Raw genomic sequence first — 16,461 nt, 5'->3', positions numbered from 1 at the left:
TCCCGTTTACTGTTTCGTAGAAGTATTGATAAGATTTTCACCAAGGATACTAACAAAATAAAAACAAAATTTTTAAACTATTTATAAAAAACTGTAAACTGTTAATAAAATTCTGAACAAAGTCCTTTAATTTTTTTTTTCGAAATTACAGTATCCTATGATCTTCACGAATCCATGTATTAATCAATTTTGACCTACTCTTGCATCCCGGATCCATATCGATCAGTACAGGTTGAACGGGAACAATTCACTGAGCGTGAAATCGACTTCAACGGAGTTTCCGAAGATTTCTCGGCGAAAAAGGAACGTTATCGATCGAAGCAGGTCTCAGTCGAGAGGAAGTCGAGATCAAGGGATGTTGAGAGAGAACCGGAATGTAGGCATCAAGGCTGCTCTCATTTCCGAAACTCTTCCTATAAGATACTAGAATCTCTGGATACAATATTAGCCCGAATTTGTTCTGTACATTGAAATTAAAAACGTATTAAAAATGTATTAATCTGTATCTAATCTGTATTAATGTATTAATCTAGTAAACGTTATTAAGCGACTTAGAGCGAGACAACACCATGTACGAGGAATTTTTTATCACGCTCAATTCTATGGGACCTTGGGATAAAAGTACTCGATTTATGGAGAGATTATTGATTAAATCCATTCACCCTTCACTGCGATCACTACCGCCTGACCGCTATTGACTTTTCGTTTTTCTTTCTCCTTTTCTCTACCTAAGTAGTCCTCGAACTTTTGTACTGTATATCAAGATTATTGATTGAAACATAGGTGCTGTTTCCACAAAACGTATGAAATCAACCTACTTATGTTCCAATTTACAAATGAGGAGTTGAACGAGTTTTAAATTTCACAGAATACAGTAGTACATTTTGATGAAGAGAGTTATGGATAAGAAAACAACTATTCGGAAGATCCTACTGATTTTTCGGTACTTTTCATGAGTAAGGATCCGAATAAGACTGAAAACAAAAACAAAATGTATTAAAAAATACGGTGGACACATTGTCTTTACTGAACAGTGACGCGGATATGTAAATTTTTTCCCAGAGAAAAAAGATTGAGAGTCATAGATACCCCAACAATTTACGCTTGAAAGTCTGCCCGTGGTGTAGTGGTCTGAGCATCAGAACGTCAGGCAAGTGATCAAAGTTCGGATCCCGGGGAAGCATTTCTATTCCCTGCAACTTGTACCCGGTTGTTAAAATGGTTGAAATATTGCGTCGGACTCAGAGAGACTGATTATAGCTCATTTCTTTCTTCTTTTATGGTTAAAGAATGGATTTTGTACTATCGAATTAATCGAATCGAATCAATGGTGAAGTATTGACTAGGCGGTTATGATTATAACATAATAACAATACTTCAAAATTCAAAAAAAAAACCTTTCCATTGGTCAGCTTGCATTGTTACGGTTTTGCAGAAACTGTGTTTACAAACACACTTTCTGCAGAAGTTTTCTTTTTTTTCTGTTTAGAAAGATTAAATACCGTAAATCTTTCTCTGTGCGGCCGGCCGTGTATGGGTGTGTGGCCGACCGCACACCTTGTGCAGCCGACCGCACACCTTGTGCAGCCGACCGCACACCTTGTGCAGCCGACCGCACACCTTGTGCAGCCGACCGCACACCTTGTGCAGCCGACCGCACACCTTGTGTAGCCGGCCGAGCATGGATGGATGTGTGCTTAGGCTGTGCCGTACATCGCAGCCGACCGCACACCTTGTGCAGCCGACCGCACACCTTGTGCAGCCGACCGCACACCTTGTGCAGCCGACCGCACACCTTGTGCAGCCGACCGCACACCTTGTGTAGCCGGCCGAGCATGGATGGATGTGTGCTTAGGCTGTGCCGTACATCGCGCACACTCTGACGTTGTGCAGCCGACCGTGCATGGGTGTGTGGTTATGCAGTGCGTACATCCCGCACATTCTGCACACACCGCGCAGCAGACCACACGCCACTATCCTGGTACATCACATGCCTTCGCATGCCATCGTGCAGGCCAGTAACGCGTTCACAATCCTCAAGCTACTGTGGATTGAAGCAAATGTGTTGACGCGTTCCAAGCGGATCATCTACCGTCAGGTATCTTACCCTTCGCCGCTAGATAGCCGTTTGAAAGAATAGCTCACTTAGTATGGGCGTTTGAGAGAATAGCTCACTTATTGTGATCCTTGTACGCGCTGACGAATCCGAAACGTCAACTGTTCTTAAAAATCGGTAGCGAACATTACTACAGTCTACACGAATCAGTGGAAGCCACTCCCTCTGGGTGCACCTCAGTAACTTACTAGCCACCAACATTGCTCTTGAGTTACAAACCTCTGAGTCGTATGTCGTACGAGTTTTTTTTACGTTCAACATGAAGAAATAAAACGGACTCTTTCCTATGTTCTTTTTTTAATATATTTCCTTATGTAAGACCAAAAAAATATATTTGAAATGGAAATAAGGGAAAAATCGAGCGTATAGGATCTTCAAAGTTCAAAAAAAAAAGACTTATACATTTTTGTTGAAATTGATATGGGTACAACGGACCTCAGCTAGGTTTTTGATAGTGCATAGTGAATGGGGACAAAACTTTTTGAAAAGCTTCTTTTTGGCCTCATGCGCAAAATTTGTGATAGAATTTTCAACAAGACAATCCGTCTCAGCTGTGAAAAAAAAAACAATAAATTGAGTAAGTTCCATGTTCGACCTTCTTTGAATCTTGGCATCGTAGAGTTTGATTGTGTACTACTTTCTTAAGCTGAACCAAGATTGTTATTGATCTTTATTCTGGCTAACCTTTCGGCGTCGTCGCCTTCTTCAGAGCCTGGAAAAATCAAAGACACGTGTAATCTACTCTCTCAAACGCCTCGTCATCCCACAAGATATGATTTAGCAAACAGATTATTTAAAAGCAACGTCAGAAAAGCAGACCAGCGCTCATCTTGACAGCCACGAAATCGTGATGTTAGCGGACCACCAGTTGTGAGAGTTGCGCCGCTAGTATTAACTAGTAACGATGCCCCCGCCTCTGACCCCGTAGGTCAAAACCCGCAAAGGTCCTGATATGGCGCCAGCTCGTTGGTCACAGCGATGCATTCTTCTTTACGATTCATGATAGGACTTTTGGCCGTGATATAAAACGCTTCCAATGTTTTTCGCGCTAGAACGTCTGATTCGCGTGCCAAGATAGTGACAGCTATCTTGAAAGGGGTGTTGTCATGAATAAATTGAGTGTCAAACTTGATTTCTTGGAAGATTTTTATGGATGGAAAACTAGAGTTCACCTGTTTTTTGACGAGAACCCCATCTACATTGTGATATTTTGCTTAGAATTTGATCCTGTGATGATCGATGATCAAATCATTTATTTATTCACATCGAATATAAATACAATATTGGCACGCTCAATTATTAAGTACATATATAATACGAAGAAATAATTATACGCTTAGAAATTTTAATGTCTTTCTGGAAGATATGTAGACACTTCTTCAAATAAGAAGCTTCAAAATGAGTAGGCGTTTATACCAGTGTGGAGCGTTGTGCAGCGAAGTACTCGGAGTAGGGCATCTGGCACTCTCCGTCACTTCTTGCCTTGCTGAATCGCAACTCGTACCTGTCTTACGCTAATCTACACGGTCTACACAGTCGCAGTATTATTTAAGGTTCAGAGGAAGAATTTAATGTTTTTAAAGGTGTATCTGCCAACCCTTCTTTCGACCCAAATTCTCGCAACCACCCAAGAATGAGGTGCACTTCCAAGCTCGGACAATTGGATCGATCCAGTACAAACCTGGTAATGTGCCGATTATGACCACTATGCTTTGTTGTATACCTCACAGGGATGATTTCGAGTTAAAATACAAGATTAAATTTAGGAGTCAGCAGCTGAGCTAAGTTACTGAACGACATGTTTGACAGCGCTATAGTGCGCGGTGATAAGGATCGAGGCAAGGCGAGGAAGAAGTGGGATGATGCCTTAGGCAATGGTCGCATTTCTCTTTCTGTATCATTTAGAAATGAACGTAGGGTGACACCATAAAGGTAACTAACGATGCTGATCACTAATACGCCCAGACTGTAGACGACATCCACCAACAATGACCGGTTTCTGTCATTTTTTACCGTCTCGATGCAAATCTTCCATTCAAGACTTGCGGAATGCGACGAAACCTACGGGGATATTTGATTATGAATATCAGTATGTCCAGGAACGTGCTTCTGAGTAAATGTCGATCCTACTGATATAGGTCTATTTTTCCTATAAAGATGACGGAACCGTGACAGCTATGTATAGTCGAGGCACAACGGCGATCAGATGCGTAGACGGCTCGAAGCGGCACGGTGGAGATGGCGGTTGGAAACGACGTGAAACCATCGCGAACTATAGTGGATGGTGGTAGGAAAGGTCCTCACTCACTCCTAACTGTTGTTCTCCACCGCATGACCTCTAGTGCAGCAGCTTTTGGATCTGCACCGTGTTTCATGTCGTTTTGACCCTACTAAAGGGTTTTTTTAGACACACTGATCGCAATTTTTAGAATAATCAATGGACTTCTGTGATTTGGTATTCAAGTGTTTCTAAAGCACGTACCACTTCCTCACGTTGATATTTGTGCTAAAAAAAATAGTGTTACCACTGTGAGGAGAAATTCGATGCCGGCAATTCGCTCTGTCATATGATAAAATATATCGCAATTTAAATGGAGCAAGTTTGCATGATTCAACGACGAATTGCGATTCAAGGCGAGGGATAAATTTTTGGGCGAGAAACTCATATCAGGGCTGAACTATTCGTTCCAAACGCTCCACACCCGCTTTCAAATTCTCTTCTGAACCATCGCGTGGAGGCAATTCTTTTCACCGGAAAAAATCGTAGGCAGCATCTCATCTCGTGCAAGCAACTCTACCTGGATGATATTTCCATGAGAAATTTCATTATTACTCGAATAACTATTGTCGTCGTCTATCTGTACACGTATGTGATCAGATTTGCCAGCCATGCAAACGAAATAGTGATCATGGCTAACAACATTTGTGGTACATAACTCATATAGCTTGCATAGGTTTGTGGTGGAGGTGGTTGTGGTAGAGTGAGATTTTGATTTCCAGAAATTGTCGCCACAGAACATGCGGAACGTCCCCTAAAAGGACAGTCATTCGCTCATCAGAAATAACTTAAAAATTTCAGCAAATAACAAAAGCAATTTAGAAATCAGAACAGGATGTAATCTGGTCGAAATCCGGTTTTTGAAAAAAAAAGTCTGGTTTTTGTTCACGGCTAACTTTAATAATGCATTACATTGGAGGTAACTTTTCAAATGACATCTGGCATATCAATCCCCTGGGTATGCGATAGCGCGTTTGACTGCAACTCGAAACCTCGTTGAGATTTACGAACTCATGTTGACCACAAAAGGAATTGTGGGGGCTAGTTAATGTATTAGTTCAGTGTTTTATATCTTCCCAGACAGTTCTAATACCAATATATTGACCCGAAAGCGATAAAAGGTTCGCTTGGCACTGGAGCGATTTCGAACAATTGGTCGATCTTGTGGTCACAGTTGGGCTTCTTACCGACTGTGCTACATCCGTCTCGCCTACACTGTATGGCTCCATAAGTGATTGCATGGGTCAACATGCGTCCATAAAATCTCAACAATGTTCAACTGCTGTCAAAAGTTTCTCTAGTGGATTCATTCGCCGGAAACTTTATCCTTCATCTTTTTTGAATGAAAAGCTGCCAACTTGCGTCACTTCAGCTCGTTGAAAATGACATTTCCGTTTTTTCTTTTTTTGAAACTTTTGGGTCTATGGAAATTGAGTGAGAGAAGAGAAAAGGAATATGCAAATGAACCGGTCTCTGTGTCTCATAGTGACGCATATTCTTCTGCATGCTTTAGTCAGTGCATTGTATAAAAATTAAATGGGCAACATTATTATGTAAGCCCGCCTAAGCAACATTGACGAAAATTTGAAATTTGTTAGCAAACAGTCGCAAAATCGACCAAATCACTACCAATTCGGATGACTTTGCTTACCCTGTTCGTGGACTAGAAGCGTTCGTCATCCTTGCAGTAATGTCTCCATCCGCATTGAAAACAGCTCTCGTTGCTCGTTCTTTGCAAGCCAATTGTCGCACATCTGCAAAAAAATCTACGAATTTCTTTGACAAACATGAGGAGGTTAAATTGGATCCGAAATATAGCAAGAAAACACTCGTGAAAAAAATTCCCAGCATACTATACGCTGTTTTACTAATTGTTTGACTAAAACCTCAAAAATTTCGTTATTTCGATTCCCTTTCATTTTTTTGTAACATACTATATGTAGACAATTTCGCATACATCCAATTAAAAGGTACTCGCAGAAATTTGTACAAATATTTCTTCAAAACTTCTCAGAGTTACTCATGTAGCTAGTTTCTAAGTGCTGTAAAGTACTTTCGCCACAACACAATAAAAAAAAATAACAAACGAATCTAAAAGAAAAACTAGCATAAATTACATTCATTAACGAACATGCCTGTTTTCTGATATTTAGGGATATGTGTGGGGAGATTAAGTTTAAACACGGCGTAAACACGGCTTTTGGCGCCAGTACTATCCATGGGATCTTCCAGTTCATTGGAATTGACTTTTTGGAGTGGATTTCAACTATCTCAAACTGGAACTATGTACACTTCCACAAAAAAAGAAGAGACGGATGAAATCCATACAAACTAAGACCTTGGAGGAACCTTAGGAGCGAAACAAATCATAAAACTGAACTAAAAGTACCTTACAAAGGCTATATCGTGCACTGGGTCCGCTTCAAGGAGGAACGGCAGAGATCGGTGGGTAGGACCATGAGTGGACTGCCCAGAACAGGAATGGCTCGCGCTGGGCTAGGCACCACATGGCGGTCCAGCTCCTTCGAACCCTGCAGGCTCGTGTCTCACCCCAATTCCCTTTCAGGGGTCTTGGGATGCGTCTCTGACCCTACACCCCAACCCTGATGGTGCGTGGTGTTAAAGGCATCACCCCACGAATTTGAGGTGGTGCAGATTTCAGGTGGAGTATTCGTATACAGGATAGGAGACTATGGAGAGGGGGTGATGCCGTCCATTTCTTCCTAATTGCCGTAAAAAACGGCCCGGAAGATACGGCTTCATTCGTTTTGGTGCACCACTTTGCACAAGAGTTTCGATTGGAGCGCGCCAGTCTTGTGCGGCGCCGCATCTCCCAGGCCGTTTTTTACGGCAATTAGCAAGAAATGGACGGAATCACCTCCCTCTCTGTAGTTTCCTATCTCATATACGAATACTCCACCTGAAATCTGCACCACCTCAGATTCGTGGGGTGACGCCTTTAACCAGTGTAGTAGTATTATGTGGTACGGATGACAAACGCGGTTTACCCTTATAGCACCAATACACGACAATAACAAAGCGTATACGACATGACGGGCGGATAGTGGTATCGATCAGAGCCTGTCAGATGGTTATGTTGTAAGTGATCCTCAGCTTCATGATGGATAGGCAGTTCGGATCCGATGAGCAGCACAAAGAGAAGAAAAGAAACTGGACTCCGAGTACTCGGAGCCAGCCTTACATACTGCGGCTGGCGCGGGAAAGCTACCGTAACTCTTTGCCGTTGGCAAGGTTTTCTGTGCGCCGCATGAGAAAGCAGTGCCGGTGGGCTGGGAAAGTCGTGCCAGGCACGAAAGGTAAGCAATCCCTGGAGTGCCTAATTGAACAATATTTGGCAGTGGTTACACGATGAACTTACAACACAGATTCAAGAATTTCAAGTTACGATCTTTGTGTCTGTCTCCTTCCCTATAAGCAGGTACATTGCTATCTGAGACCTATGATTCATCACTTGGTAACAAAATGAATCCTTGACCAAAATATAGGCGCATCTGTCAAGGTGAGATCACTCTCATAGGGACTAACGCATACTCTGCATGGATTTCGGATGTATCCTATTTTGCTCATTGCTGAATTTGAAGTAACGCAATATCCTCATTTAAAACTCTTACAGGCATTGGAAATGTAGTACATTTCAACCCTACTCGTCGTCATAACGGACAACTTTGACGGTGGTTGAAAAACCGTCATAACAGATGTTGAAAAGCATGTTTTGCATCACTATTGGGGGCTGAATAAAGCAAGAGAGAAATCCAAATATATTAAATAGCAAGAGGTTCAGAAGTGTTTATCTGTCAGGAGGCTGTAACTTCTTAGATATTAAAGTACAAGAGAACAAGAGAAACGCAAGAGAAAAGGATATGCGAAGACAATAAGGCGGGAATATTCGGTTGTCAAACAACTTTCTTCCCTAATTTCTAATATTTTCATTTTTTTTCTATTCACCAACCAATTTTTTTATTCCAATGAACAATGTACTCAGCAGAACAGTCACTATCCTTCGTCCATCGATCTCATAGATTCTTGATTCTCTTGCCGTAGCACTAAGGTTGCTGTGCATAAAAAATGTTAACGACTGTGGATAGAAACTTATGGGACAATCTAATATCTAGAAGAGGAGTTGCATTTATGCGATATTTTAAGAAAAATAGGGGATAGATTTCCGATTTCAATGTTTCGACAAGACAATCCTTTTTAAACAGCGGAGAACTAGAACATAGAAATGGAAAACATTCCAGGTGCAGCTATCCAGTCATTGACTAGTCTAAAGTTGTTTGTCTGCCGTGTCGTCGTAAATTCTGTTTGAATTTTACAGATGTTTGTCCTAGTAACGTTTTGAAGGGAACTATTCGCGACAGAGTGTCATGGCAGAGTCCCTTGGCGCTTCTGCGTCAAGCACAGTCTATTATTTACATATGGAAAATGGAGTCAGTAGATAGAGAGTGGCCAAAAATCAATTGACAAACGGTTTTTTAACGCTTTCTGTTCCGAAAATCACTAAATCGTCCCCAAACATGCACCAGATGTTTCTTTGGAGTTAAAAGCTTATTCTAAAAGTAGGTTTTGTTTTTCAGCATTATTATTATAACGAAAAACTATAAGCCATATTTTTTAGAATAAGTTCCTAACTCCAAATGAAGCATCTGGTGCAAATTTGGGGACGATTCGTGTTGACAGAACTGTGGGATAGCGTGAAGCACCGGTAGCACTGTCCGAGGTCAGCCATCCTTCAGCGATGGATGTCTGTCAAGGTCCTAGTTACTGTTTCTAGTTGCACCTTTTCGAATCTTTCTCGAATCACATTGTAGTTCATACACGTATTATAAGTCATATAACAGGGCCAAAAAGAAATGAAGCTCGGTGCAGTTGCGTAGGCGGCTGCGCACGCTGCGGTGGAGATAGCGGTTGGAGTCGAGGTGGGACTAGCGCAAACTGGAGCGATGAATAGTGCTAGCAAGGCTCTCACCGCGATCCTTTTTGCTCAATCGCGCCGCTTCGAGCGCAGCCGCTTACGGTAATGCAGCAAGCTTCATATGGCTTTTACCCGACTATAAAAAAAGCATATTTGTCTATGAATTTTTCGGTGGCGTAATGATATAGAATCATGAATATAGCCCTACAATTCGACAAAAACTCACTCATTACTCGTTTCTTTTTGTTGTTACCGTTATGAGAAGTTCCAGAAAACATGTGATGCAGTCGAAGCAAAGAGGACTGGGAACATTTCCATGCATCATTGGCTTGTTTTATGGAGGTTAGTTGTACATTTTTCATCATCTTGGCAACATCATTTTGATTTGAAGGCATCAAATTTGAAGGCACAAGTTCTGAAAATCGGTATAATGCTATTATTGTGCAGTTAATTAGTCATTCGATTAACGATATCCTCATTTCTGATTTTTTTTGTGATCTATTTGGGTTTAGTCACTGATCGACACGTCTTAATAGAAAAAAACCTTGCAAGAATTTGTAGCGCTATTTGATTGAATCAATCTGCTTCGGTATTAGCAAAATTAGTATTAGGAAAACGAAGTCCTAGGCGTCACTGTATCTTTCTTCTGATTCTTGACTGGCACACTAACACTCACAGTAACACTGACGATATAAGCAAGAGCTTTTAGAGGGAAAACAAACAACAGACAAACACGTGTTGGAATGAAAGAGGGATGGAAGGTTTGGTTGGCACCGGGGCGGCTTCCAACTATCGACCTGTGTGGCCACATCAGACCTCTAACCGACTGCGCAACAGCCGCCCTACCGGAATTGAATAGCGAAGTATCACGTAGTAGTTTCAATAATAAAAAAACTGAAAATATCTTCTCGCCAGTCCGTATTTGACACCTAGAAACGATTTCTGCGCTCTAATAGCAGTTCGATTAGAGTAGTTTCAAAGTGCCCCTTCAATGTTTTTTGCCACAATGTAAAGCAATTCGTGACCGGAGGGAAAAATCACAAAGACGAGAGGAAATGAGAGAGATAAGACAGAGGAAAAACCGAGGTCCCTATTTTCTAGTAAAATAATCTCTTGAAGGATCCTAATCTTCTGCATTTCTTATCGCCTCGCATGTTCTGCTATCGTTAGCATACATTCCACACTTTTTATGGCAACCCTTTAAATAAAATATTCGGACGTTCACAAGATGTTCACGTTACTCTTCTATATAAAAGCGATAAGGGTGGGAACACTCCAAATTGCATCTCATTCCTAGCGACAGAAGTGTCATTCTACAGAAATGGTCGTCATCTGTACTCTTACAGTAATTTACAAAGTAACCGTCCGGCTACAACATTTCGGAACAGTGAAAAGCCAGGAGAGCCGTATTACTTTACATAAAGAGGAGTCCGCATCATACTGCCGACTTTCTCTCAACTAGCTTACTATCTGTTCCCTTGAGCTTTTTCCATAAGTGGTCCTGAACAAGAAATTCTCGAGTCTCAAACGAGCTGAAGCTCGGTGTAGTTCCGTAGCGCTCAAAGTGACGCGTTGGAGCGTAGTGGTGGGGTTCGAGGCGGGACCTTTCTCAATAACTCAATAATAGCGCTCAAAGTGACGCGTTGGAGCGTAGTGGTGGGGTTCGAGGCGGGACCTTTCTCAATAACACCCATCGCTGCAATTCGAATAAAGCTAGCGATGATCCCAGCTTAACCCCAACGGCCAGCACCACTGTGATGGTTCTGAAACGCCCCTGGGAGAAATTTCTGTTGTAGGAGAGTCATCTAAACAGACAGGGTTCCAGAAAGAATGGCGATATGTGCGATTCACCAATCACACATCTTTTAAATGGTTATAGAAGTGTCGTGAAAGTATAAGATGCTGCTTAGCTTTACTTTTATCGACTTGAAGAAGGCCTTTGACTCAGTTGAGACTAAAACGATTATGGGACCTTTGGATGCCGCACTATGCCGCTCATACTCAGTATATAAAAGTATCCAAGAGTTACAAGACTTTCTGTAACCGTACAGAATAATGACTATAGAATTCCATCAAATGCACATATTAGAAAATTCTTCAAGTGAAGCATTGCTCTATGAGAAATCCAATAGTTAAAATGTCAGACCTATGTCATGTCTAGTACCATTCCTCTCTCAAGAAAATCAAGAAAAAAGAAAATTGAAATTTGTCATCCCTTTGTCCGTATTTACACTGCGTGTATCGATGTATTGGGGCTCTTGTCGCAATAAACGTTGGACCATCCGCAAGAGCCAAATCAAGGACAACATGACCCGATAGGATGGATTTCCCCAATATGATCAATACCGAAGTAAGGAAAGAGGCTTGATGGTTCTATGTCGTCTGAAATAATCAGCAGCACTTTGTTTTTACTTCTACTTTTAGAAAATTCATTACGAAAATTTGTAGGTTAACTTCTGAGAGTTACAACATCTGCGTTTCGTTTATGACATAGTTCTTATAACGCTTAACTTTAGCCAAGCCGTTGGGGAGCGGTTTGGAGGAACGTTCAGAAATATCGATCTGCAGTTGTATGTGTAGAGAGGTAGGTGGGTCTCGGTATCACCTTCACGCTCCACGACTTCATCAGATTGTTCGGCACTCAATCCAGTAACACGAGTAATTATAACCGACACAGGAAGTGAGCAGGAAGAAACGGGATGTGCACGAAACCCACAAAAGCATCAAGGATCAAGGAAAAAAGTGGAGAAGTCCAAGGAGAGCCGATTGGAGAGCTTTACATTTTTATAACATAATCGTCCAACGTACTTCATTCTGGAAGTTTATGCTTATAACATTTTAACGTCCCGGAAATAGACAGAAAGGTTTTCTTGATCATTGAACATGATCTTTTCTTCAGTTGTGTTAGGTTGCGTCAATCAATACTAAAAATTGATGCTGGCATAAACCAGTTCCACGCTAGCGAAAAGGAAGAGCCAAGTTTCTATTTTCGGAAATAAGAAAATGGCCATCGTTGAACAAGAACCATAAACCAATGGTTTCCACAAGGTAAAAAAAAACACAGAATAGGAATACCCTTGATCCATGATCAGATTTTAGGGTTCCACTAGTGATGCCACCCATAACTCCGGAATCAGACCACATACATACCAAGGGGTCATTACTAGTACAACATCTACTCAATGAACAAAGGGAAGGCAGGTAATACAGGTAACTGCTGGGTTGAGTGAAAAAAAATCGTGGTTTTTTTTTCTTAACTTAAAAATACACGCTGAAATAAAAGGATAGGAAAATGTTTTAAAATATTTGATAGGGAATTTCTCAGTCTGCACAAAAATCGCGAAAAAAAAATTTCCACTGTTTTTACTGTACCACTGATTTTTTTAGCATTACTGATTCCTTTTTTTTTCGTCAATGAGGCAGTTGAGGCTGCTGGTCAAATTCGTATTGGGTGTGAAGGGGAGCCGGATGATAGGTAAAAAAGAAACTCAGAAAAAAGACAAAAATAAAAACAAACTAATTAAACCATAGGAAGATTATCGAAACGGAATACGTCTTTAATCTGTTTTAGGTTTTTTTTTTCGAAAATAGGCAAAAAAAATCCTCAACATCCACGACATTTAGTCTACCGATCCGTCCTTGAGGTCACTAACCTCCTTTTTCGAACTGCCATCGTGTAAAGCGAGAAATTCTCTACCAAATAAAATGAATATTTTGTCACTATAAATAAAAAACCCCAAAAATAAGAAATAAAGTAATAACAATCTAAAATAATAATTGATAAAAACAATAACAATAAATAGTAAAAAAAAAACATTTTACAAACAAGAAGACCAACGATATTTTCGTACCTTTCAGTGACCACTGCTTCACGGTTTGGCCTCTGTGATGAGGTTAAAAATGCAGGATCAGTTAGGGAGTTTTAGAAAAAAAAGAACGTAAAAATGTATAGTAGTTGGAAAAAACTAACCAAGCGCAAGTGGTTTCTGTCGTAGAGCCGGTGTTGTATTGATGTTATAGTAGTCCACACTGATAGGTTTCGATGTTGACGGTTGTTGACGTAAATGATGTAGATCACGTGGTGTCACGTTCAGTCCTTCTTCAATTCGTACAACTCGCATGAGCTCATTCATAGAGAGGTAGTGACTACTGGAAATCCGATTGAGTTGATTTTTTAGAATTTTTTTCAGCGAATTTCCAAAATTAGCAAGAGCAGACACGAATCCGAGGAGTACCTGAGTTGATCTCGTGACGTCCTGGCTGTCACAAATTCCTCGTTCATATCGATTACTACGTGATCCAAAGCTGTTCCCGATTTTCGCTTCACTGAACTGATGATTTTCCCGTTTAATGCCACCTTTGGGATCACCAGTTGTTGTTTTGTTTTAACAGCAATCGCCAGATCTGTCTTCGGCGGCTCCTGAACAGAATAAGACGGAATAATTATGCTACTAGTAATGGATACGTGCATATAACCAGTTCATAAATAAGTTTATCAGGTAAATAAGAATTTTTTTTTGTCCAAAAATTTGAGTCCTGCGCAGAATTACAAGGAACCACCTCAAAACGTGCGTGTTTTTATTGCAAAACATAATTGTATTATAACATCATTCATCATAGGTAACACCTACAGGTCATTGTTTAAAAAGTTCCTTTTTAAAATTAAAAAAAAATTAAAACTTTTGTAGATTTCAGATTTCGAAAAGTTTGAATATATTGATTTTGAGATTAGCTAATCGATTTAAGGAACGGGTATATGTACATTGAAAAGTTTCTATTAAGTTAATAAGTTAATTAATTTGTTAGCTAATAAGTCACGGACAATATTACCAGAAATATTTACGGAAGAAAAGGAAAGGAAAGAAAAAATTTTCCGGATAATATTAAAGGATTTCAGTTTCCATAGTACTTTTCCTCCTTCCAAGCGTTAGCGTTTTAGAAAGAGATTTACGAACAATTCGAACAAAAAATGTTAACGCACTTCGTGGTTTCGAAGTTTTCATTATTTTGGAAAAAAATCCGGAATTTTTCGGACGAAGAAAAGTCTTCCAATTACAAGAAAAACGTAGAAGAATAATTCCCACGTTTTTCGGTCTCTTCACGTTTTTTGCACAGCAACAAACGGGAAACAGCGACGTCGATGGTGGCATTTTGTCTGAAAAGAGATCGTGTTCTGTTTTTTTTTCTTCAAGGAAAAAAAAAGACGAAAGAAAAAGAATAAACGAAGAGTGCATGTCATTAAAATTGCAAAACCGTTGCAAAACTGAAGGTTGAATAGGAAGATTTCTACAGAAACCAGTCTTTGTCATTAAAATGGACGATCTATGATTTTTGCAGATAAAAAGCAGATCCTTTTTATCTGCGAAAGTGAAGAGAGCAACAACACTTCAAATTACATAACTACCTTGAATGTAGCGGAAGAAATCAGTCATTTTTGCAAAAATAAAAAAAAATGGAGAAAGGATATATGTAGGAAAAGAGTGAAAAACAAGGAGGAAACGAAAGAGTAGGACGTCGTGGTTCAATGTTTGTACGCAAACACAAATTCTATGGAATCCTTATATGCACATATTCTTATAGATCCTAGAAGAGTGAAATCATCGGAATCAAGTCTACAGTTCGACCATGCTGAGAAATTTTCCGGAAAACTTTTCTAAGTTTTGTGTATTTTTTTTTTAAATTGACTTTCAACATGGCTATGAAGTGTTCGTTCTCCGTCCATTTCCGAAAAAAAAAATGGAAACCTCTACTCTACATTTGATGTAGGAGTTTAAAAAAAATTCGAAATAACCTTCTGAATACGAAAATATTGGACATTTTGTCCAATTTTGAGGAATAATCGCAAATCTGGCGAACGTCTCCCCAAGTCTCCTCGTTCCAGAAAGATTTATCCACGAGATACGATAGTGGCAAGATTACAGAGGCACGAAAATAATTTACAAAGGTTTCCTTTGCTTTAACATTTTATAATAACGAATATTTTAAACATTTTGTCCAACTTTGGGGTGCTAGCACGAAAATTCGCCTCATTTCAGGGCAAACATTTGTCGAAACCTGGAAATTCTGGAAATGCATGTGAGATCAGCGGTTCACTTTCCATTTATTTGGTTTCGATTGGAATATTCAAAATTTAATCCGGCCCACTTTCGAAGGATTGTGACGGTTTGCGACGGATTAATCCGTCAGAAAAGAAATTCGGGGAACAAGTTAAAAGTGAGTTTGTATGTTTTTCGCTCAGGGACTAAATTTACGTGAAATTTTCTTAAGATTCTACTAAGAAATGAAATTTTGAAAAAATCTCTGACTGTACAAGTGCTGTGAAAAAACGGAACTTTGAATCTTAATAAACCTTGGAACCTTAGCACCGTTTTTATCAGAAATTTTAATAAAAATGCTAAACGCAAGCTGAAGAAGCAAAAAGTGCAGAGCAAGAAATGGAAGGAGGGAAAAAACTATGGTAGTAGTCGAAAATTGGGGAATAATATAAAAATAGAATTAAATGTATGGTCCGAAGGTATATATTTAACCGTAACGCTCTTTCAAGCTGTTGGAAATCTCAAATTTGAATTTTGGTAGCATTCTTTGCATCCTCCTTCAATCACAGAAACTATTAGCAGAGGTCTCCAGGAAATTCCTGGCGAAAGATTCCAACGAAACATAAAAGTACACAGAAAAAGAAAACGTAAAGGTGCATCCGTCAGTGATTTCGCTTCTCCGCGCTCAGCAGCTGAAATATGTAGATGCTCAAAAGAAAAGCAATAAACCAAGGAGGACGACACACAACACACACACAGGAACACACGAAAAACCTCACCGGGAACGTCGTATGGTGGTGTACGGATTTTTTCGGAGTCCCGCTGGGTCCCATGTGTTCGTTCTTGTAGCTTTTTTCTTAGATCCGAAATACACATGTGGAACGACGGATGGTGAGCATTACGTGCGGGACGGATCAGCCAGTTCCGCACTGCAAAGTGCACGCTAAACGCAAGGATTATTGTTACAAACACTGCTAAAGAACGCTCTTATCAAATAATCGATTAATGAGTCAATCGCTGATCATGCGATTGCGATTGATATAACACGGTAGAGGAGACTTGGTTGGAATTTATTACGTGGTTAAAAAAAATAGAATTA

The 16,461-nt window shown here is 40.1% G+C and overlaps 1 protein-coding gene across 2 annotated transcripts; it reads right to left on the bottom strand.

Moving 5' to 3' along the window:
* Positions 1-4,970: 4,970 nt before the first annotated feature.
* Positions 4,971-16,238, bottom strand: RB195_004235 (uncharacterized protein; the record flags this gene model as incomplete). 2 transcript variants are annotated; one of them, XM_064181050.1, is made up of 7 exons in its annotated part: positions 4,971-5,148; positions 6,046-6,148; positions 9,554-9,742; positions 13,298-13,476; positions 13,563-13,747; positions 14,412-14,482; positions 16,142-16,238. In XM_064181050.1, the coding sequence occupies 7 exons, from the start codon at positions 16,236-16,238 to the stop codon at positions 4,971-4,973; spliced, it is 1,002 nt and encodes a 333-aa protein (XP_064033257.1). The 2 variants fall into 2 exon arrangements, with proteins under 2 accessions (XP_064033257.1, XP_064033258.1); XM_064181051.1 differs by lacking the exon at positions 9,554-9,742.
* Positions 16,239-16,461: the final 223 nt, after the last annotated feature.

This window comes from Necator americanus, chromosome I (genome assembly GCF_031761385.1).
Source record: "Necator americanus strain Aroian chromosome I, whole genome shotgun sequence".
Taxonomy (NCBI): domain Eukaryota; kingdom Metazoa; phylum Nematoda; class Chromadorea; order Rhabditida; family Ancylostomatidae; genus Necator; species Necator americanus.
The sequence above is the reverse complement of the archived record's forward strand: the minus strand, read 5'-3'. Positions and strand labels throughout refer to the sequence as shown.